The sequence below is a fragment of the Poecilia mexicana genome, unplaced genomic scaffold, assembly GCF_051168715.1.
Source record: "Poecilia mexicana isolate PSO_F unplaced genomic scaffold, ASM5116871v1 scaffold_4, whole genome shotgun sequence".
NCBI lineage: Eukaryota > Metazoa > Chordata > Actinopteri > Cyprinodontiformes > Poeciliidae > Poecilia > Poecilia mexicana.
This window is the reverse complement of record NW_028263373.1, coordinates 28,103,189-28,127,684: the sequence shown is the minus strand read 5'-3', so window position 1 is coordinate 28,127,684 and position 24,496 is coordinate 28,103,189. Positions and strand designations below refer to the sequence as shown.

At 39.6% G+C, this 24,496-nt stretch overlaps 2 protein-coding genes across 2 annotated transcripts in view; both read left to right on the top strand.

The window, feature by feature from the left end:
• Positions 1–422: 422 nt before the first annotated feature.
• tubgcp5 (tubulin gamma complex component 5) lies at positions 423–14,938 on the top strand. Its single transcript, XM_015004088.2, has 23 exons — positions 423–1,308; positions 1,406–1,459; positions 2,998–3,106; positions 3,334–3,430; positions 3,517–3,596; positions 3,669–3,804; positions 4,599–4,716; positions 5,021–5,110; positions 5,305–5,398; positions 6,686–6,938; positions 7,386–7,588; positions 8,245–8,360; positions 8,646–8,914; positions 9,003–9,201; positions 9,980–10,168; positions 10,268–10,450; positions 11,035–11,119; positions 11,196–11,316; positions 11,960–12,111; positions 13,028–13,153; positions 14,238–14,326; positions 14,428–14,528; positions 14,638–14,938. Exons 1-23 carry the CDS (start codon positions 1,175–1,177, stop codon positions 14,682–14,684), a joined length of 3,045 nt encoding a protein of 1,014 aa, XP_014859574.2. The 5' UTR covers positions 423–1,174; the 3' UTR covers positions 14,685–14,938.
• Positions 14,939–15,425: 487 nt separating this feature from the next.
• cyfip1 (cytoplasmic FMR1 interacting protein 1) overlaps positions 15,426–24,496 on the top strand; it is a 34,085-nt gene continuing 25,014 nt past the window's right edge. Inside the window, exon 1 of the mRNA XM_015004091.2 lies at positions 15,426–15,678. The gene's annotated coding sequence lies outside the window, so the exon portion shown is untranslated. The remainder of the gene's footprint in view (positions 15,679–24,496) is intronic.

Sequence of the window (24,496 nt, the reverse complement as noted above, 5' to 3'; positions counted from 1 at the left end):
CTAGAATATTAAACCAGTGGCACATAGTTCAGTTCAAATATAATAATACAGACTGTTACAGTCTGCATTAGACTGTAATACAGACTGTACATGCATCAGTAGCTGGCAACATGGCACTCAGGAGCACCTGTGGGTGTGATGGCCTCTTTGCTCGCCGCCATCACCGTCTACAATAACTCTTTGATTAAATGATTTACAGCAACATTTAATTTCCCTTTGGGATCAATATTTTTACATTAAATTTGATTTGAATTAAATGTGCTCAACTCAACTCAAAGGTGACTTAATTCTCAGATCTAAGCTCCAGTTTCAGCAGCTAGAAGGCAGCTTTGAATTTTATTGTTGCTCATTTAGCAACAATAAAAGAGCAACAATAATAAAATAGTAATAAAACCCTGACTTTGTATTACTCGATAAAATGTAATCTCTTTATCGAATAATGTATTTGTCTCTTACCTACACAAAAACATTTTCCACACCGCCTCAACATCACTACTACCCGAGTCATCCACCGGTTGACTGTAAGGGAACGGGTCTTGTGTTCGTGCGTTTGTTCGGGCAAGTCACGCCCCGCTACAAATAAATAAAGAAACCACGAGATAAATTTTGCTCATTAATTTAATATTTTAAGCACTTACTAAGTAGCTTAGCTTAGCTTGACGAAATAATCTATTTATTTTCCTCTTTGTGGAGCTGTTCAGAAATTACAGAGAGTGAAGGCGGGGCTATGGTTAAATCTGTTTGTGGGCGGAGCTTAGTAAACTTAGAAAATGACAACAAGCACCAAGGACATATATTAAAAGGAAGATACAAGTGCCCAACTTCTGGAGAGAATGAGCACAGATGTATTTCGTTGTGAAAGATTAATTATATCCGTAAATTTAGCCGCTATTAGCATTAACCTTGGAACCATTCGGATGAAAAAGAAAAAAAAAACACGCCTCTACATCTTGCGCATGCGCACTTGCTCTTATTTCCAGAGAAACGAAGCGCGGTAATGCAGAAAACGATTAACAAAAACAGCTTAACGTCTCACATTTTTGTGGCAAATAAACACATTTCGACCCACTCCCGGTTCTCGCAGAGCCACCAAAGCGGCTACATGTCAACGACTGTCAGTTGGATGCAGCTGTAGTAGCCTGAAGCTAACTGCAGCATCAGTAGCTGCGGTAACATGGCACACTGGAGCACTTTCGAAAAGGAGACGGAGAGAGAGACGAAGAGGCTGATCAGGTGCATCTGCGGAGTGCAAGACGAGGAAGACCAGAACTTCCAACTGGCGCTGAAGTTCGCTTGGTCAAACTTCAAGTGAGTCCGTCCTGCGCTGGTTGAGTCGGAGCTAGCCTGTCAACAACGCTAGCTAGCTGCAAGAAGGTGATGGCTAACTGTGTGCTCCCTCCGGCAGATTTCATCGGTATTTGGATGCTGACAGTCATAAAATTCAACGCACAATCAATGGGTGAGTAAGTGTTTCCAGGGAGGTGTCGTCTAATTTTCTCACTTCCCTTTAGGTACGCGGTTGTTTTCCTCTACTAGTTCGTGCTATTCACAGTTCCCACGCACTCTGAAATATTTTTGATTTAATCAATTAACTGCTCTGGACTAGTATGGAAAAGAAAGTAGAGTCTGGAAAATATATGTATTTTTAGACTATTCTCAGTCTTATTGTCTAAATGTCCCATCCATCATTTCACTCTGCGGGTTTTGTACGTTCCATATTACAAGTTTGGCCTTGATAAAATGTATTAAATTTATAGTGTGTCTTTTTTATTTATACATGGGCAATGAAGCAAAAACAAAAGAAAAAGGAAAAAAAAGTCAAACTGCACAACCTTTAGTATCAAAATAGATGACATTACATATTAAGAGCAAAACATAGTTTTTGTGATGGTGTGAAAAGATAAAAAAAAATCTTGTAATTATAAGAACTGTGTCGCTCATGGTCAGAACTAACCTTGTAATGTTAGTTCAGATTTTTCCTTTTTCTAGACTTTTGATCACATTTTACTCCCCCCACCCCCATTTTCGGACAGTTGTTATGCTGCGTAACCGTGGCAACAATATGTTGCTCTCATAACTGATTGGCATCCCAAACCTTCAAATCCTACCTGAACTATGACCCCAAATCCTAGGGGAGTTGAAAATGAAACTTCATGGATGCAAAGAGAGAGAAGGAGGAAGTTCCATCTCTCTCCTCTAATCCACAACCCTAACTACTTTCTGACTGCCGAACTGATTAAAAGAGAAGCAGCAAATGAGGTGGATTAGCAGACCTTGCCAATAACTGTTTGCGTCATCCATGTTACTGTTGCATATCGTCTCTTCTGCCTGGATTTGAGCCTTTTAGCAAGTCATCACCGTCAGTGATGCAGCAACAGTTTTCAGTAAGAGGCCACTTCGGATTCGTTGCGAGACTGCTACCAGAGATCCACAATGACTCATTGGATACACTTTGAAGTTATGACTTATGACTTTCCCTGCTTTCCCTTTTGAATAAATAAAATGTGTTTGAACTGAATTTAATGAGCTAGTTGTTACATGTGTTGAAGTCCTGGAATAATAGTAATTAATTGTATTTATGTTCATACTTTTTTGTTTTTTAAATGTACTTATTTGATTATTTTATTATTGGAACAAAGTTTGGATCAGTATGTACATTTTAAATGTTTAGTTGAATGACGATAATCTCTAAATGAACACACCTAATCAGGTAGATTCAGACTAGATTTTTCAAACATTTTCTTTTTCTTTTAGTATTTTTTGTATTTAGTCTATTTCTCAATTTTTTCTTTTCCAGTTTAAAGTGTATTAGAAGCGTAAGAATTTGTTCTATCATAATGAAATAAATGACACATATTGCACAATGCTGTTATGCATAATCTGGGTTTCTTCTTCTTCTTCTTCTTCTTCTTCTCCGTCTTCTTCGTCTTCGTCTTCTTCGTCTTCTTCTACTTCTTCTTCTTCTTCTTCTTCTTCTTCTTCTTCTTCTTCTTCAAGAATCTATGAAAAGCTGATGGTCCACTCTGACCTGAGTAAGGCGGGCAGCTGGAGGAGACTGACCGAGGAGTTCCTGAACTCACCACTACCCAAAACCAACGGAGCGAAGGTAATGAACCGAGTGTGAAAATTTAAAACACGAATTCTCATACGAGCCAACACAAACAGCGTTGGCCAACACATTTTATCATGTCCTGCGTTTCTTTTCTCTCTCTTTTTTTTTTTAATGCCACAACATCCTGATAGCAGATGGGGAAAGCAGTGTTCCAGATTGCATAACCTTCCACTAAACTTTCAAACTCTTCCACTCACTTTTTATTTATTTATTTTTTTTAGACAGACACACACTACGGGATCCTGTCTCTGCTGCTTTTCTTGTCAGATTCTCCCTCAAACACAAACTTCACTGAGAGACCCAGAGTGAAAGATGCCGGTGAGCTTTTCTTCTGCTATTTTACACTTTGGAATCATTCACCTCCCTCCCCCTCACCGTCAACAATTAATCGCGTGTCCATTCAGAACCGGAAGATGAGTTTGACTGGGCCAAGTACCTCATGGAAGGGGAGGACGTGGAGGCCGGGCCGTTCCCGGACACGCCGGTGGGTCTTGGAACGACGACTCCCTTTAAGCGCGTTTCCATGGCCGTATGTTGTCACCTCGCTCTTCCGTAGGAGTGGTCGGAGGACGAAAGCGAGGATGACGACGGGCAGCAGCCAATCAGCAGGGAGGACTCTGGGATCCAGTTGGACAGAACCCCCCAGGAGGACCAGGACACCACCAGCAAGACGGTGCCAGTCGCATGGACGGGTGCGTTGAAAACGCAGCAACAATCGTAGAAATCATTCGCGGTAGAGCCGCAGACTGGAATGTGTTTAATTTTCCGTTTATTGTTGCCAGAGCAGAGGTTTCAGTCTGGAAATTGTCTGTAAATATCACCTTTTCCAGTCTTGCCTACTGGATTCTCAGTTGGATTTAGGTCTGGGATTTGATTAGGCCGTTCTAACTGCGGGCACTTCATATGTTTAGGGTTGTCTTCCTGGAAGGAGAAATTTTAAACTTTAAATCTTGCATCCTTCCATCCAATTTTGTCCTGTATCTAGTTTATTTACACTTCATGTCCCTGAATAAAAGAAAAGAATCATCAGTATGATGCTGCCACCACCAGTTTTTTTTAGTTGGGATGGTGTGTTCAAGGCTATGTGTTAGTTTTACTGTCACATGAAGCCAAAATGCAATGGTTTATAAACTAACAGTTATTTTAAATGCATATCTCTATGCATTTAGAGATAAATGCATAGAGATTGGAAGACATTGAAATGTCTTCCAATTTGAAAGACATTGGAAGTCTTTCAAATTTTTATTTGTAAAAGAAAAAAAAGTACATTATTTTATTTATTTTTTACATGTACTTCCTGTTACTTTGTCGGTCTGATACAAAAATCCCAACAGAACACATTAAGCTTTTTAGTTGCAATCTGACAAAAAATGTGGGAAATTGCAGGAGGTACAAATCATTCTGTAACATACTGCAGGAATAGTGTGTTATAGCTTTAAAATAACCACGTTTTGGTATGTATTTTTTATTTTTACTTTTTCCCCAGTGGGGGAACCAGACACCCGGGCCTGGCTTGAACAGCATGTGGTGACTCCGTACTGGGTCGCTCACGCTCCTCGTTTCTCCCACAGCTTGCATTTACACTCCAACCTGCTCAACGTTTGGTAAGATTTCAGACTCCTTTAAGATAAAATTTGACTTTAATCAGTAACATGTGGATCTGAACTCATGGGGCTGGGGGAAATTCTATATTAATATTGGTATCAAATTTTAATGTGGTATAAATCATAAAAGTGGGCTTGCAAGAAGTTGCAAATTACACATTTGGAACTATTACATAGGAAGTGAATCTTAACACTATGCAAATCAATGTTTTTTTTTCTTTCTATGTTCTACATGACATAAACAACTTTTCCTCTTATTCCTGAGTTGAAAGGTTGTGTGACGTTCAGGTGTTCTTGCTTTCAGGGACCAGCACTTGTATAACACAGATCCTCTGTATCTGCCAGAAGAAAAAGCCTTCGTCACAGAGACTCAGGTCGTACGGGAAACCTTGTGGTAAGAATCCGGTGACGCTGAGCCTACTCACTCGCTGCACAAAAGTACACAGAAAACGATCTTCTGCTCCTCTCACACGAGTTTAAGTGTCTTGTTGAACCCGGGACTCACGGATCCTCCCCGGATCGATGAGGTAATTGTGTTGGCGTATTGATTTTTTTTTTTGTCACGGGGATGATCTGTGTGTTTTTCAGGCTTCTCTCCGGGGTGAAGAAACACTTTATATTCCAGCATCATGAAGGCAAAGTGTCGGTGAGGAATAACGTGGTGGTAACCCATCTGACAAGTGTAAGTTTTTTTTTGTTGTTTTTTGAAGAGGGGAAAAAAACACAAACATTACCGACAGGGATGCAATCACTTAATTGAGTTAGAATTAGTTGTCGATTAATGGTTTATAAGTTTAAAAGTAGTTCCAAATCGATTAATAATGTCCGCTGAGACCTTTTTCTTTTAGTGTTGTAGTTTGCCCTCCATCCAGCAGAGGTCGCCGCTGGTCATCCTTAAGCAGATCCACCTGATACAGGAATAAAGATGGCAGAATGGGAAAGAGAAACGGTCAAAACCGAGTCCGGTGTGGGATGGAAAATGCGCTGAATGTGATTCTATTTTGAAACAAACACTCGGCAAGCGCCTTAAGCTATCACCTCGATATCGCTAAATACCTGCTGTCATCAGAGTCATTTACATAGCTTACATTGTCCCGGTGCTACTATAACTACTGATTTTACCTTTACCGGTAAAAAAAAAAAAAAAAAAAAAATTTGGATTTTGAAATGCAGAGTGTAAGTGTGCCATATTATTTCAACTTTTCTAAAGTAACATCACATCAGCAGACAAATGCTGAATTCACAGAAAACAATTTAACAAGTTCAATATCTTATATTTTCCCCCCCCAACAGTGGCAGCAGCCGACAGCAGGAAGAGATTAACCTATTAGACGTGTACCAACTGTAAAAATAATATAGAAATAGTTTTTTCCATATGTATAAAGCAATTAGTTTGTATTATTCAGTGTTTCTTTTTAAAAATATATATATTTGTTTGTCATACTAGCATTTTGCTCATGGGAGCCCCCTGGTGGTGCGGGGTTCACATGTGCCTTGGGCCGGCTCTGTGTGAGTTTGTGCACTTCATGGAGGGAAGTTTTAACATTCTGAACATCTCTCTGTTCATTTGGAATTGAGTATTTTTACATATAATTTTCATCTCTTCACCTCTTAAGAGGGTTCCTGTTTTGTTATATTTTATGACTACGTCTAAATTTACCAGGCTGAGAAAACCATAATTTTTCGTTTATTCTGTCCATATTGAATACCGCTGGCTGACCCGAAATACTGCTAAAATTAAACAAAGTTTTAAGATTCAGCTTGTTGTGGAAAATGTAGCCTTTCCATTATAGAAAGACGGGTGCTTAATTTACCAATTAAGCACCCCTCGATTGGTGAGATCCTTCAACTTTGGATTTACTCATTAATTGATAACTTGCATCCCTAATTGCTGATGTTATACCAGGTGCTTTTTCTTTTCTTTTCTTTTTTTTTTTTGATAAAAGGATGTCGTGTTTTTGTTCTGCAGAACTGCCTGCACTCTGTGCTGGAACACGTCGCCGTGTACGGACAGGCGGTGTTCAGGCTGCAGAGGTTCATCGACGAGGTGACGGGCCACAGCTCCGAGCCCGGCCCGCCGGGCTCCGCCTCCTCCCACGGCTACCGGAAGGGCTCGGAGCCGCCTTTCAGGACCTACCAGGCTTTTGTTTGGGCTCTCAACAAATACTTTGCCAGCTTCAAAGAAGAGTTGACCGCAATCGAGCGAGAGGTCATCAGCAACGGTAAGCAGTACAGCAAGCTTCGAGTTCACTATCGTAAAGAGTTTGTTTTGGATTTCCTTTGACAACAGAGCCACAGCAGAGCTTCGCCATTGACTGTGTAAACAGTGAGAGGTCCTGGGGACGCCTGGGTCTCATTCTGTTTCTTTTATTTTAAAGTCATTTTTCAGAGTTGAATAAATACGACTTTAAATGGCCATAGGCTATTTATGCTTAAAACCATTTAGAATCGCTCTTTGTTCCTTAAATTGGCCTAAAATGTCTGAGCTACGCAAACACAGATGCATATATTCCGAGGGACAAAATCTTTCGATGATTACCATGATGACATCTACCCCATTACTGTTTGCGTCAATCTAATCCTAAAGGGAAAACCTGTCCATGTTATTACTGAGTGTTGATGTGTTTCCCGAGGTTTCATGCTTTGTATGAACTGTTGTCTGTTTGCAGAGGAGACGGTGACCCTGTCCGGCGTTCTAGAGCGTCTCAGTCCTCACCTGGCCCAGATCAAAGTGTTGCACAAAGTCTTTTGCACGGGAGTCGCTGAAGTTCCCCCGGCAACCCCAAATGTTGTGCGGGCCTCTCACTTGCTCAATACTCTCTACAAAGCTATTATAGAGTATGACAGTGTTGGAGATGCATCAGAGCAAGCTGTGAGTATTATTATTATTATTATTATCCTAAACATAAAGGTGGAGTTTCTGGGTATTAACAAAGAAACAGAGTTATTGAAATTTTGTACACACTTCTGCAAAACCGCTACTGTGCTAATAGCAGAGCAATTTTTTTTTGTTTTGTTTTGTATAGCGCTATTGCTAACTATGAAAACATTCAGCGCACTTCTAAAGCTACTCGCCTGTGTTGTAATCTAGAAGTTGAATAAAGTTTGACATTTGTGTTGAAACTTTGGGTTATCGACTATCAAGAATTAATTCTAGTAGTTAAACGTTTTTATTCATGCTCTTATTTTGAAAGTGCTGAAGACCGTTATCTTCATAACATAAAATAAAACATGGAAAGTAGAGAACAACATGCAAACATAAATACAATATATAGGGAAATTATAGAACATGTAAGTTATACATGGCAAAATGAAATTGGTGTTTGAAGGTTGTAGTCTTTCAAGGCCAGTTTGAATTGAAGTAAGTGCTTTATTATTAGCTTCCACTAAACACAAAGCTGGTATAAAGCTTTAGCATTAGCTTCCAATAAATACCGTCTTGGTGCAGTGATTTAGCATTAGTGTCTCTAACGTTTCAGTTAGCGGTGCCCACCGCTGGTTAATGTGTGGCTGTTCTTTCTCTACCAGGTGGCTCTGCTCTTTTCTCTGTGGACTGAGACGGTCAGGCCGTATTTGGAGATTGTGGATGAGTGGATTGTTCACGGCCATCTGTTTGACCCTGCCAAAGAGTTCATCATCCAAAGGTTAGCTTCAAGGAATCCTTACACACACTTCTTCCCACATATGTAGCAAATTGTAAGCACAAATTTGAAGATGGCTTTTTTTTTTTAATTTGTAATGATTAAAAAGAATCATTCACCATTCCATATCCTCAGTATGTTTTGCTTTGTGTCTCGATAAAGTGTGTATGTTTGTAGTTGTGAGACACTATTCAAGCAGTCTAAATATTTGCGGAAAGCCACCAAAGCAGAGTCGCAACCGTTAATGTTATGAAATCCAGAACATCTTTGTTTTGTTTTGTTTACCAGAAATAAGGACGTCCCAGTAAACCACAGGGACTTCTGGTACGCCACCTACACTCTGTACAGCGTCTCCGAGATGGTGGACAGCGAGGAAAAGCTGAACGACGCAGCCAGCGGGAGCTCCAGCGGGGATCCGGGCTCCAGCAACAGGCAGCTCACCATGGTGTCCTTCCTCAAACCGGTGCTGAAGCAGATCATCATGGCCGGGAAGTCCATGCAGTTGCTCAAAAATCTGCACTGTAAGGAAACCCAGGATTCTGAGAGATCCTCCAGAGGTCGGTGTTTGTCCTGGTAGTGCGTCATAACAGTCGTGTTTTTTTTTTGAAGGAATACGTTCACGACCTCAGAAAAATAACATTGCAGATGCAGATAGGAAGAGTTTGTACACGCTGTTTCTGGAGTCTGTGCAGTCCCGCCTGAGCAGCCCAGAGGAATCCCTGAACGACAAGATGACCGAGCAGCAGGCCACGACCAGGAGCCTCGTGAAGATGCAATCCATCATGGCGCAGCACCTGGAGATCGACGACGTCCACGATCCACTCTTAGCCATCAACTTCGCCAGGTAGCAACAAACTGAATCACCTTTTTTTGCTTAACTAATGGTAACTGTGGCTTTGCTGGGAAAAATAATTAAAGTATTTCTGTGAAAGCTACAAGCATTGGAAGTAATAGTATGTTTTTACATCTGACTTAAAGGGGCAGAATTATGTAAAATCAACTTTTTTTTTTTACTTTACATGTTATAGTGTTATTCCATCATCAAAAACGCACCTGGAGTGTTGCCTTGATTTTTTTTCATGCATGTTTGAGAAATCCTTTAATCTCCCATGGCAACCATTCAGCTGTGCAAAACACCTGAGTGGACCTAACTCCGCCTTTGAGGACAAAGCTCCTATTCAGAGCTGCAGTTTCTGAGCTTCTACAGTGCAGCCATCCCCCACTCAGCTCCTTCAGACTAGCCAGCAGCAATTAGCAAACACCTGGTGGAACTGAGCATCAGCTGAGCTCATTATAGGAGCTACTGCTCAGTAAAAACGCAGTTAAAGGGTTAATTGAGGAGCCATGTTGTGATGACTTCCTGAAGGCCAAGTTTCAGTAAAAACAAGAGTTTTTAAAGAAACAGAGGCCCAATTTCAAGGCATTGAATGTCGAAGTCAATTTTCTTTTAAGTGATATTTGATATATAACATTTTTATAAAAGTAAGAGTTACTTGATTGTGCTCTAAAATGGCACTAGGTGGCTGGAAAACACATACTACTGCCTTTTAAAGACAGAGTGGGTTCAAAGAAAAAATTAGAAGCCCAAAATGAATGTGGCATTCATGCACCTCCTTCTTCAGACTCTACTTGGAGCAGAGTGACTTCCACGAGCGTTTCTCTGGCGGCGACTTCATTGTGGACCGCTCGTCTCAGTCGGTCACCTGCCAGACCTTTGAGCTCACCCTGCGCTCCTGCCTCTACCCCCACATCGAGCGGCGGTACATCGAGTGCTGCGGCAACCTCATGAAGACTCTGAAGAAAGACTACAAGTTGGCACCGCTGTGTTTATTTATTTATTTTTATTCTTGTTGCTCTAAGCGCTTCCTGTTGTGTCAGATCGTATCCAGCATGTTGTTGTTTTTCGGCAGGTTGCTGGAATACCTCCAAGCCATGAGGAACTACTTCCTGCTGGAAGCCGGAGACACCATGTATGACTTCTACACCGCCATCTTTGACAAGGTGCAGGAGAAGGAGAGCTGGCAGCAGCCTTCTTTTCTCAACGTGCAGCTGCAGGAGGCAGTGGGACAGCGCTACCCTGAGGACAGCAGCAGGTACTGCATGTCTTTGCTTTCAGTAGCGGAGTGAAAACTGTACCATGGTGTATTAGGGCAATTTTTTCCCCAAAAGAAAATGAGTGAGAGAGAAAATTTCCTAGAAAAAAATGTAACATTTTGAGATTAATGTAAGATTTTTTTTGTTTTTTTGTTTAGAAAAAGGCCTGGAAATTTCTGAGTTTGAAAATTTGCCAGAAATAACTCAGAAAATCTGAGATTAAGCTCAGAAATTTTGTAGAAATGATCGTGGAAATGTCTGAATTTCAAAAGTTGAAAATTCACAACTTATAAAACTCAATTTTCAAGTTTTTTTCTTGTAAATTTCAGAGATTTAAAAATATCTGAGTTTCTTTTTTGTGCGTATTTTTGAGTTTTCCAACCCAGAGATTAATCTAAAATCTTTGTGCGAGTTTTTTTTCTCACAAATGTCCCTGTTTTTTTTTGGGGGGGGGGGTTTCTAAAAGATTTCTGAGATTATTCTCAATCATTTTTTTCACGGACATCTACGCTGGCCCTAATACGTTGTCGTAAATCTGAGAATTGCGAAGCAAATATTTCCTTTAATATTTCATATCCTATAGGTTGTCGGTCTTCCTGGAGCCTCTGGACGCGTCCAGGAAGAAGCACCCAGTGAATAATTTAGAGGTCTTGACCCTGAGTTACAAGGTAAACGGAGGCGTTGCGTATCGTTCTTGCCTGGTAAACGTGTGATGCTGAAACTTGCTTGGTTTGCTCTCCTCAGGTCCCCTGGCCCGTAGATATTGTGATCAGCTCTGAGTGCCAGAAGATTTACAATCAAGTGTTCCTTCTCCTGCTGCAGATTAAATGGGCTAAATACAGCCTGGACACGCTTCGATTCAGCGGTAAGAACTGAGGCCAGAGCGGAGACGCTCACATCCACCACAGCTGAAAATTATTAAAATGATCGTCTTTGTTTTTTTTTTTTGTTGTTTTTTTTCCCTAAATATTTTGGTATTAAGACGTCTTACCAAACCAAAGCCACTTTTTATTCTCCGTTATCATTAGAAATGTTATTAACATTAGACACATCATGCATGCTGGGAAGCAGTTCAGTTTTTGCTTATGTGTGAACGTCCTCAGTATGGCCCTCTTAGTAGTCCTGCTCCCTTCATCTTTTCATCTGGTGTCAATATCCGGTTTTTGATCATGTGACTCGTACAATGCTAAAAAGTGTTTCCATGGCAACACACGGCTATTAGTATATTGCAAAATCTACTAATTGTGATTCAGCCGAAACATCAACTCATCCAAACGCAAAAAAGCTTTTGTTGGAAAAAAAAAAAGTGTCATTTTCAAAACTGGTGTGTTTCCACTAAGCAGATTTATTTTTGTAATTCCAGTTTGCTCAACGGGAATGTATCCGGTGTGACTGTGGCGTTCTTAGAGCGACGCCGAGATTGTGTCTTCCTCTAAATGCGGCGGGTCAAGTTAATACCAAGGAGCTTATGTTGTTGCTTAAGTGCTTTTTCCTGTGTTTTTATTTAGATTTTGCAGAAGTCACAAAGAAACTGGAAGGATCTCCTGCTGAGGAAGCAAAGCTGAAAGAGCCGATAAGCCAGCAGATTCACAGAATGTGTCTGCTGCGCGTTAAGCTGATGCACTTCGTCAACAGCCTCCACAACTACATCATGACCAGAGTAAGAGGAGGCTCCTGTCCACAAGGAGACTGAAGGTTTTCTCAGTTAAAGAAAATAGTCCAAGCTCAGTCAGATTGGAATGGGGAGCTAGTTAGTGAGTTTTCATTTCCTTGCACAGATTCTCAATAAGATTTAGATCTGAACTTTGACTGGGTCATTCTAATACAGCAACATGGTTTGATGCGCTGCAAAAATACAAAATCTAAGTATTTTTGGTCTGGTTTCAAGTACAAATATCTTAGTTTAATCTTATTTCAAGTGTACTAACTTCCAAGTAAATTTTCAGCAAGATAAAGGAGCTTGTTTTAAGTAACTAATTGCTCACTATTGGATTTAAAAAAGTTCTAGTTCAACTGGCAGATTTATTTCACTTATAACGACATTTTTCCGTCGTTAAAAGTGAAATGACTCTGCTGGTGGAACTAACGCTTTATCAGGAACTGTTTCTTTAAAATAAGCCGCTACATCTTCTGGAAAAGTTGCTTGTAAGTTAATTTTGTCTTATTTTAAGTGTACTAAGATACTTTCAAACTACTTGGTAAAATGTTGTGTTGTTACAGTGTGTGCGTGTTAGATTTCCCCCACTTGATCAGCTGATCTCTGAAGCTCCTCCAGAGGTGACATTACGTCTCACATTTTGCTAATTTCTCTGGCTTTCTCTTGCAGAACAGTTTCAATAGCGGATGTTTGTAGCAGGTCTCTGTCGTTGAGCAGAATCTGATCCAAATTGTCTTAAAGCTTTGGAAAACGTTAGCAGCTGATTGTCGGTAAACCAAAACAACCCTTTTTGCTTCCAGAGTCCGTGAGATGAAAGCATGAGCTCCAAACCACCTCAGTCTTTTTTTTTTTTTTTTTTTACGTAATCTTCTCATTTGCAGTCTGAAAAGTGAGAGGTGTCTCCTCTGTGTGTTGGCAGATTCTGCACAGCACTGGTCTGGAGTTTCAGCACCAAGTACAGGAAGCAAAAGACCTGGACCAGCTGATCAAGATCCACTACAGATACTTGGCGACCATCCATGACCGCTGTCTGCTGAGGGAAAAGGTGAAATGCGCTGTGCTGAATTCTGAAAGCAATGATTCAGAGGTGGAATGATCAACAACCAGTGGCACAATTATTGGTGTTGACAGTACCACATTAAACCCAGTAAGACGACACCGTGTTTTCAAAAGGAGTTCTTGCACAGAGAGTGAAACCCCGCTGGTTTTCCGTAGGTGTAGGACCCGACACCAAGGTGGTAATTGATTTAGGATGAGTTTTTGTGTCTGGTGAACCCATCCTGTGCCGATTTGATCAGATGCTTTAATTTATCCTGATTAAAAAGATCCGGTGAGGATCCATTTTCAGTTTACTGCCAGAAAGTGTTTTTTTTTTTTTTTTAAATTTATTATTCATGTAAAATATACTGGTAATTGAATGAATTTGTGGTAGAAAGCATTCTAACAAGTTTGTCAGGACCTTTGGAAGAGAAACGGGCCCACAGCATCATAGCACCTCCACCGTATTTAACAGCAGGCATGTGGTTCATTTCCAAACATTCATCCTTTTGTTTTACGCCACGTCCAAAAAAAGTGTTTGTAGCCAAAAGATTTAACTGTTATTATTAAAGTAGCACATTCAAAATATTTTATTGAATTTTACCTGTAGCTTTTCCACTTTGACAGAATAAAAGACAGGAAAAAAAACTTGAGGCAATTTTAGTCTTAAGAGCAAAGTAAAAAGATAAAACTACAAGATAAAGCAAATAAATAGCCCTTCGCACCTTGTTCCTCACTACCAATTGTAACAAATCCAAACTGAATTTATTTTATTTTATTTTTCAACATCTTTTGAAAACACTTGTCTGCATCCTTTCATACGTCACAAATGTGACAGCCTGCGATAATGGTTTTGATGTTTCAAGTTCTAGCGGTTCAACTCTGCAGTCTTCACAGGTTGAGGTGATTAACTTGAGTGAATTACTTTAATATAATGCTCTCTTTAATGGCTGTAGACAAAATACACAGCACATACAGCTGTCACACATCTCTTTAGCGCTGTACCCGTAGCATAAAATGGACATAAATGAGGAACTGAGCAGAAAAAGGAAAAAAAAAAGTCTCACTTCTACTGCGTTTCATTCCCTCAGGTCAGTTTTGTGAAAGAGGCGATAATGAAGGTTCTCAATCTGGTCCTCATCTTCTCAGACCGATGGCAAGCTGGATTTGGTGCTTGGAAGTAAGGCCTGAATAAAACCTGCACTGCAACTTTGCTCAGTTTTACCTCGAGGCTGTTTGTCTGAAATCTCCATGGTGACCCCATGTTTTGTCTTTGTGCAGGATCGAGTCTATTGATAAAATGGAGTCTGATTTCAAAAACTGCCACATGTTCCTGGTGACTATACTTAATAAAGCTGTCTGCCGGGGCTCCTTTCCTCACCGTAAGCCAATCCTGTTCATTTGCGATTCCCCAACGTCAAATGCTTCACTTTACACAGACAGAGAAAATGATTTGTTTGTTTTCCTCTTCTTTCTTTTTTTTTCCTGCAGTGGAGTCTCTGGCCCTCTCTCTGATGGCAGGGTTTGAGCAGTGCTGAGCGACCCTCCATGTTTCACCCTTATCACTTTGCCTTTGACTGTTGTCATGTAACCTGCTCAGACTGATGGGAGTGTGACAGTCATTGTTAGTTGATCAACAAACATCAAGATCTTTATTTAAAAAATGTTTTTTTGTAAGTTATGTTTTTTTTTTTTTACATAAAATGTCATGTTTATTGTAAATATGTCATGTGTATATGCGTAAGCACAAAATAAAGTTGCAGTATTGCTTCTGCATAGAAATGGCACAAAAGTTCAACAACGAAGAAGGAAGTTGAGCTGCTAAATGTGCAAATGATGGAGAAATAAGTCATCCTTACAGAAAAACCATTTTTGCCATCTGCTAGTTAGCCATGCTAACTAGCTTTAGCATTCAAGACGAAAGTCAAGACAAAAATAATTTTCCTTTCTAAGTGACATACATGGAATATGGCAGTTTATCATACAGATTTATTTATTGAGTTAAACAATTAAAATGACTGAAAGTGCTATATTTTGTATAATTGAAAATACATGCCTATAACAATTGATTTAAAAACAAAGTTTGTACAGTTTTATTTACTATTAATTTTAAATATCTTAATTTCCTTATGAAAGTCCAACCTTATGGCGGCAGTTTTTTTTTTTTTGCGACATTTGTTTCGTGATAGTATCACCAGGACGGGTATACTTTTGGCCCTAATCACCTTCCATATATGCGGGCTTACTGTACATTCCTGCGTCTCCCCCTGCCCTAGTGGAGGAGGCCTGAACCGCAGCTCGGAGCGCAGTTTCCTGTTGAGTTTCCCTGTTTGAGGGACAGGAACTCCCTGCTTTACTTCTCTCCCCCGCCCATGATAACACCGAGCGAGGAAAGACTTCACCGGCCGACGACAAAAAACACTCCCACGGACCGAAAACGTTGAAGCCCGGGGGTCGCGAGACGGATTAAACCACCGGCTACATGGCGCAGTAGTGGAGTGTATTCACGCACAAGTTTCCCAACAACTCCGGGTGAGTGGAAATGATTGAAGTTGGTTTCAGTGTGTGTGGACTTCCAGATACCTCGCCCACGACTTGGGAGAAGAAAAAAAAAAAGTTGTTGCACGGCTTTGGCTGTATTCTTTGAACCAGCGCTGTGTGAGAGCAACCAGTGGGACACACGCTGATTTTAGACAGACTTCTGATAATTAGCTTGTAGAGGTGAACAGCTTGTTGCAGCGCAAAGCCATTTTCCTGGCTCACAGGCCCGAGCTGTGACTAATCTCGGGCCGAGCCACGGAACAGGGATAGAGCCATTACAGGTTGGAGGCAGGACTACACACACACACACACACCAAAGAATTCTCAAGTTTTCACACTTTTCAATCGTTTATCTGTTGTTTTGTACCACCCGTTACCTTCTGGAGTGAATTAAACTGTCCGACACACTATCTGGAGCCGAAACGTAGAACTTACTTTAAAGAAAGAAATTTAAATAAGCCAACAAAACCATCTGCGAATGTCGAAAGTTAAAAATAGACCTGTACTTTTGGAGTATCGTTGCCTTTTCCAAATTGTTTCCTCTTTTTGGCAACATTTTTCCTGAAGTTTAGTGCGCGAGTCATCCAGGATTGCTGCGTTCAGGAACTAGATCTCACGAGGCGTTCACTGCCCATTCTTCCACTGTAAGCAGCACGTAAAAGGAGCCACTGTAGAAACCTTTCAAATGAACCCGGATAATGTTTGAAAAGCTGAAACGAACACCACATTTTTAAATAGATACGTCATAAAATGTTCAACAAACTATCTTTAATGAACAACCTTTTTAGTGAATGTTACTGTTCAGTATGGGTGTCCAGCTTCTGTCCTGCCAGTTTCCAATGTGGTCCAACTACCTCCTAAAGTTCTGCTAATGAACTATATCATTTGATTCAGGTGTGTTGAACCAGGGTAACAACCAAAACCTGCAAATTGAGTCCCTGGTGGACTCAATTTGGACACCACAGGTGTACGGTTTCAGAACTTCTTGCTTCAAATGTTTTCTACTTTATTGGTCCAGAAAAAGTATTTTAGCATGAAATAAATACAAGAACATCCTCAGACAGCCTTTCTTGTACTTAGCCAAGTTTAATAATTGGGTCTGTTTTACTCAGTAAAGTCACCGAGTTTCACTATGAAACTTAAAGGAAAGCAAATAGACATTACCAAAAGTAGAAAAATACTTTTTGTTCCCAACAGTCTCTTTTTAAGAAAATATGTGTAAACTTCTCAGTGGAAAAAAATGACAAAAAAAAGTTCATCTGCAAGCCTGTCATAACAACTGATTTTGCTGGATGATAAATTATCCCAAAATTATTGTGATGAACAATAATTTTATTTTCAGACTATTTTCAAGTGATATGTTGATAATGGTATAACAATGCAAGTTCACTCTCTGAAAGAGCAATAAATTATAATTTTGTTAAGATCATGTAACTCAGGGATGTCAAACTCAATTTCACCAAGGGCCACTTCAGCATATTGACCCCCCTCAACGGGCCACATTGACGGTACAAATCAGGAGTTCCCAGGTCCAGTCCTCCAGATTGCAACTTTTAGATGCATCCCTGCTAAAACACATCCCAGACAAAAGGTTGACTTCCCTCATTCAGTTCTGTAGAGGCTTATAATGAGTCAATGATCCAGGTGTGTTAGAGAAGAAACGCATCTAAAATTTCAGATGGTAGCTCTGGAAAACTAGACCTGGGCAGCGCTAGCATAAATGTATGAAAATACGATGTTTAAAATAAATTAAACAACACCTCATATTGTTAATAACGCTTTGGAGCGTCTGGTTAGGAAGCCCATTCAAAATATTTGGTTGAAATGGCGCGTTAAATTCAAGTCTCCATTACAGACCAGAGAAAACTAAAGAGAATGCAACGTTGTGTTAATCCATTTGAGGAGCCGGCAGTTTATCTTGAGGAAATAAATGACGATGCATTAGTTAATTAGACTGTAACATGCGCAGTCCGCTGCTCAACCACTGCGGAAGTAACTCATCCAGCGGATTTAACAAATGGAGCCTTGTTGCACGTTACCCAGGAGAGCGGAGTTCTGGAGGAGCTGCAGACATCTGTCCGTTTCAGAGAAGCAAAACCACGCAAAAAAATAAATCCTGGTAAAAGCGCACACCGGACCGCGCGCAGGGTAAAACACTCAAAGAGTTCAATCGATCAGTTGATCTGTTTGGATCAGACAGATCCAACTGACTGTGATGAATTAGCGCAGATTTTTCTGCAGATGGGAACCAGGAGGAAGTGCGTTCAGACCCCAGCGGGTGAAGTGATGCTAATTTAAGTGAAGTCGTTTAATTTAATTTATTAAAAGTTATTGGGGCCTCAGTCAGTGGTTTTTGTCACTACGGAGAAAAATGTAGATACATTTATCTACACTTTTATACAAAATGCATAAAATGCGAGTAAATAGCTGATGTTAATATGATTGTAATTTCACGGATAAAAATAGTACATGACCGATTTTGTTGTTGTTGTTGTCGGTCAAGATAACGGATAACAAAAAAGTAGCCCGCCCTGACACCAACTCGCACACACCTTCATTCACAGTCTTACTTGTAAATCGATGTTTCTTTTCTTGGACGTTTTGATGTTAGCTTGTCGACGTCTCAGTTTTATTCGCTGGTAAAATCAATAAGCAGCTTGAGGTGACTCTGCTGCTCTCTAGTGGCGAGAAGCCGCAATGTTCGCTGGTAACAATCGGAATGCATTATGGGAGATGTAGTTTGTAGTCAATTCGTGTTCAAAACCTATTTTAAATCAATCATGGGCCTATAAAACGCTGCGGGGGCCACATAAAATGACGTGGCGGGCCACATGTGGCCCGCGGGCCTTGAGTTTGACACATGTGATGTAACTGGAAAATATTTCAAATAACCTAAAACACACACATACACAAAATCACCAAAACCAAAAAATATAAGTGAAATTAAAACCACAGAGGAGAAACCATAAATGAAGTAGATTATGAAAGCTGTAAACAAAATTGCTCTTCAAAAATATTAATCATCAGAATGGAATTTATGGCCATCATTGTAATTTATCATGTGATTAATTGGTTACTGCAACAGCATCAGCTCCATTTGATTTGTTTGATTTGCTTTTTGCCAAATTCCAAATATTGTAAACGTCACACCTCGGACTCCCCTCATCTATGCTGTAGTAGTTCACGTGTTATGAGCTTGTTGTTTACGTTTGGAAACGAGTACATATATATTTTTTGATGCTCATTTTGCATCTGCTGCATTTTGTTGAGTTTGAGATGTTTTCAGTCGGCTTTGAAGTCACGAAAGAAGGAAGGAAGAGAGGCAGGCAGGCGATGAGGCTTGAAGATGCTTTTCTAACCACATCTGTTGGTGTTTTTGGTGAGAGTGGTGCATATATTTTCCTGTTTTTTCTTCTTCTGTGGTTCTGTGTCTTTATTAAGGATACCATAAAGCCAGGTTAGACCAACCCACCTTTCAGTGGTTGTAATTGTAGCACATTACAACCACTGAAACTAACCAGGTTTAAATTAGCCGCCGCTCCAGGTGAGTGGATAAACCTTTATTATGTTGCATGTTTGCTATTTTTTACTCCAGAAGGTCATCAGCCGCGAATCATTTTCAACTCAATTTTCTTGAGTTGAGATTTGATTACGCATAAACTTAAACATAACCTTGAATTCTCCAGAACTCAACCCTCCTGCAGATGTAAACATTTATACATTTATAAAGTGTATTTCTACATTTTTCATAGCGTGCACTTTAGATAACCGTGGTTTTTGCACTGATACGCGGAAGCAGTGGTTTATTACCCTGCAGCATGTTAAAGCTAAACGTTTTCACACCTCTGTCTTGAGATCGTTGTCTTCCTCCAGCCTGGCACAGTTCGATGCACCAACCTGCTGAAGTGTGTTTATTCTGCCACACTTATAAGAGACGCGACTGTCGTTCAAGGCAGTGTTAGATTCTTGCTTTTGCATCAGTTTCTCACTTAACCAATCGCTTCCTTCCTTAGAGTTGATGACTTTACTCTGTTTGAACAGAAGGTTTAAAAGTGTCAGACATCTTGCATTTTGTTACGCATGACTGTAAATCATTCTGTCCAACACAAAGGTGTTTCCTCTTTTAGAAAATGTTCGACAGCTGTTGGATGTGTTTTATTACCTTAAAATGCTTCTACACTTTAGTGACAAACTAGACCAAGTGGGGATGATACAGGTGAACAGATTGACCTGTTTTTGGTAGGCCAAATACTTAAAAATAAGCTCTTTTTCCTGTTTAGTAAATGCATCATATTTGAATTCACTCTTATTTAAAAAAAGATATTAAATTGTCAGTTATTCGGGTAAAGTTTAGAGGCATGAGCTTTGTCACACAAGTTGGGATAATTTTGCAAGTCTTTGAGTTACTGTTGGATTCAAAACTTTTGCATTTGCCAAGCAACCAGCAGCACATTTGTTTTTCCTTTGTTGTCGTGCTTTATTACATTTATTGCATGAATTGTAGCAGGTTAATGTTACATTAAATTTACATTAAACATTAAGTTTAATGTTATTTATATAAGGTTACTTTTTAGAAAGTTTATTATTGTAAAAATATGCTCTTTACATATTTGTAGCACGATTCACAGTGCTAAGTCCCTCCTTCTGGCTCTGATTGGTTGTTTTTGAGCATCATATTTCTCCTGATGGCAGTAGGACCACAGGGAGAAGGCAGAGCAGCATGATTTGTTTTTTTTATTTATTTATTTACTCTCCCCAAACATTATTTGTCAGGACATAGTGACAGTTTAAACAAATACATATAGCAACTATCAATCCATCCATTCATCCATTCATTCATTTTCTCACACCCTTGTCCCAAGTGGGGTTGGGAGGTGCTGGTGTCTATCTCCAGCTAACGTTCTGGGCGAGAGGCGGGGTCACCTGGACAGGTCGCCAATCTGTCGCAACACTGAAACAGACAGGACAAACAACCATGCACACACACTCTCACACCTAGGGAGAATTTAGAGTGACCAATTAACCCGACAGTCATGTTTTTGGACTGTGGGAGGAAGCCGGAGTACCTGGAGAAAACCCACCATGCATGGAGTTTGCATGGAGACCATGCAAACTCCATGCAGAAAGACCCCGGGCCGGGAATCGAACCCAGGACCTTCTTGCTGTAAGGCAACAGCTCTATCAACAGTATAACAACTATATTTCTACAAAAATATAGTTATTTTTTTTATAAAAAAAACAAAACAAAACTACATACTGTACTTTTAAAAGAAAGCTTAGATATTTGAGAGAAATTCAGAACCAATCAAAATCATGTCAGATCTCAGAAAAATCAGTTAGAAAGAATCAGCATTGGCCCTTAAAAACCTGATCTGTGCATCGTGTCCTGCAGTGCTTCCTGTTGTCTCATTTCAAACTAAAGTTATATTAGAAATAATACACCTTAAGTTGACATGCGAGAAATAGATATGGATTTTGAAGCACAAATATTTAATCTAAATTTACAGTAAATGTTAAAGCCACAAATGTAAAAGCAGTCGAAAGAGGAACTAAACTAGAAAATCTAATAGTGCAAATGTCTGAAAGTTTGAAATGGAAAATCTTTAGGAACCCTGAGCTTATTTCTGGTTTATTTCTGATCCTCACCACCTGCTGTGTGCTCCACCTGCCTCTGCATGCAAAGCATTCAAACTTCATTCGACTAATCTTTATTTGAATTTAGTTTTTTTTCTCTTCCTCATTTCAATATATTTGGACTCGTGTCCGTTTTTAGTTTTGTTGATAAAACCAGAAAATAATTCTACTGAATATGATACTTCTTATGCAAAGAGTTAAAAACTGCTAATTGTTGACGCTTTTCTTTTAATTTGTTAAAAAAAAAAAAGATGTTGGAGGAACTGAATCAGAATAAGATGCCAAATACGGTAATGGTTACGAGTTTTGGTTGTGTCACGGCTGGGTTATTTAGATTCTGCTGATAATGGCACGCAAAGCCTGTCGCAAAAAGCAATTAATCAATTAATAGCATGATGAATTAGCATGAGCTTGATAATTTATTTCCATTCTGATGATTAACATTTTTTGATTAGCAATTTTGTTGACAGACTTCATTGCATTTTATATACGGTTTGGGTTGTGTGTGGTTTTTATTTTTGTTTTATTTATTCTTGGTTATTTTCGTTTTTGGACACTTGATCACTTCCAGTTCCTGTTCGAAGCGTTCTTTACCAAATTAAAGTTTCGTGGTAATTGAGAGGGCAAAGTTGCATTATGATGATATTGTCAATATGTTACTTGAAAATGATGTCAAAACAATATTTTAGTTCATCTCAAATTACTGGGACAATTTGTCGTCCAGGAAAAATATTTTATCATGATAAATGGAAACTTTGTTCAATTTTTTTTTTTCACTGTGAAGTTTATTCATATTTTCTTAAATGAAGACTGTTGGGTACAAAGAGTATTTTCTGTTATTGACCTACGCATGCTTTTTAAAAGAGGTTTTTAGCTTTAGCTGTACATTAGCAATCTCACCAAATAGTCACAGTCTTTGTGTTAAAGTCTCATCTTTAGCCCAGGTGAGGCTGTGAAGGAGTCCTTCTGAAACCACTCCATCCATCTAAAAGTAGAAAGTGTGATCCATTTTATTGGGTTCTTCTGCTCCAAGGAAAATTAAATGTCCACATTTTAATTTTAAAGCACTGAACAAGCCTTCATTGCTTTATATCAAAAAGAAGTTTTTTCTGAAGAAGAGCGGTTCTATTCAGGAACAGAACCTGAAGAATAGACTGACGTTTGGGGTGAGCTCCGCTATCCGTACCCTGGCCCGGTTAGCATTTTTTCCAGACTTCAGACATGGCTGCCCTGCAAAGCTCAAAAGGCCAAATAATTGGATCTGATTTAAATATCACACACACATCGATGGGTTATGATTGCCTTTTGTTTGTCTGAACACCCGAGCTACCTCCTTTATTCTGGCTTAAGCTCCTTACTGTGTATTTACTCAGGGAGACGTGGTGTGCTGCTTCAGCAGACTTATTTAACCCTTAAAGAGAAACGACTTCCCGTATTTGTTCCTTGTCAAACAGCAACAGGAACTGGGTTAAAGTAAAAACCCACCAAGGTTCCTTGTTTTAGACAAATAAAAGCACGGCATCTTTGCACAGCTAAAGATCGCTTGTACTTTATGAAAGTGGTCTCTGTTCTTGATTTACCAAAGAATTTCTGTTTAGGCATCAGGAAGTTGTAAAAAGGTTGGATATTTCTCATGAAAGAAGAGCTGGCCCTTGTCTTGAAGCCGGCTGTGCGTCACGTGCTCGCCGTCTCTGAGGTTTGCACTTCCCATTTTCAGAGACTAATTTGCAGTCGGTGACTCTGTGTGTTAATTTTTACCAAATGAAAATGCTTAGACAAGTTGGTAATGCTGTCTTTTTTTTATCCATCCTCATCATCCTTTGTTGCCATGTTTCCTTGTGTCCTAACCACACCTATTATTAGGTTCGATCATTTTGAGCACTCTGGGGTAAACACCCTGATGATTTCATCAAGCACTCCTGGACAACCTCAGTCACATCCAGTTCACTGTACAGGGTTACAGTTTTAGAAATGAAAGGAGATATCAACCTGATGTCAGAAACTGACAAACATCTTTCATACATTTATTATTTGACTTAACAGCTTCATGCGAGCAGGTCCTTCAGTGCTTTAATATCACAAAGTAAAATCAAGGATTTTGTTTTCATGATGGACTTACTGAAACTGTCAGCTTGTTGCTGTTAACCCCCTGAACAAACTCAGACACTGCAGTCTCAACAGAACAAGGAAGTATTTAAAAATAGTTTACACATTGGGTAATGCATGAGGAGTTTTTTTTTTTATCTTGTGCGGTTAATAGTGACTGCCATTAGTCGTATCATGCATGCTAAGTTTGCATTGAACCAGTCATTCATGCAGATACAACGTTCTTACAATTCTAATTTAAAAACTTTTTTTTTTTAAATCACCTTGCTGCTGCAGTTCAGGTTATCTGGGATTTCTCTGTATTTTACTGGAGCTTTTTTTTATTATTCACACCATGAAAACACCATCTGTACTTTTGGTGACCAAAGATATTTCCAAATAGCTGATTTCATCTTTGCTACGGTTAGCAAATGTAATTTGTTAATGTTTTCAGCCAGCTAAGCAGCAGTCCACAGCAACAGGTGGGGGAGGAAATGCAGTTTTAGTCACTGCTCTGTACAGACAGATTTCTAGGCACTCTGGAACTTTCTCTGCCATCTTATTTAAAACAGTGTAAACTAGGAATGAAGGATTTTATTTCTTTCAATTAGCATCAGTATCATCTTTGGCGTTATGGCAAAAGATGCGCAGCAAACAAGGTTTCCAGATTTAGCTAACTGTGTTGCCATTGACCACATAATTTTGCAATTTCACATTTCAAAAATAAATGTGCTCAACGGAAACATGGCAATTTTAAAAGAAAAACCTCACTTTTTTCACTAAAACGTTTTGCCGTTTTGATCAACAACTGGATGTTGCCACTGGCGCAAACCACAAAGAAGACAACTTGGAGGATCGTGGCCTGTTTTTAATGCCTTATTGTGTGAACAAGCTTTTCACATTTGAATTTAATTGCGGTTCTTATTTATTGGGATCACCATAATTACAAAATAGTTTTGTTTTTTTTGACATTAGCAGAATATTGACAAAATTTTGCTCACATTTGTAGTGGGAATGAAGCTACTGCCAGTTTCCAGCCCAACTCCAAAAAACCCCAACCCAAATCTCAAACTTTATTGAAACTCTTGTT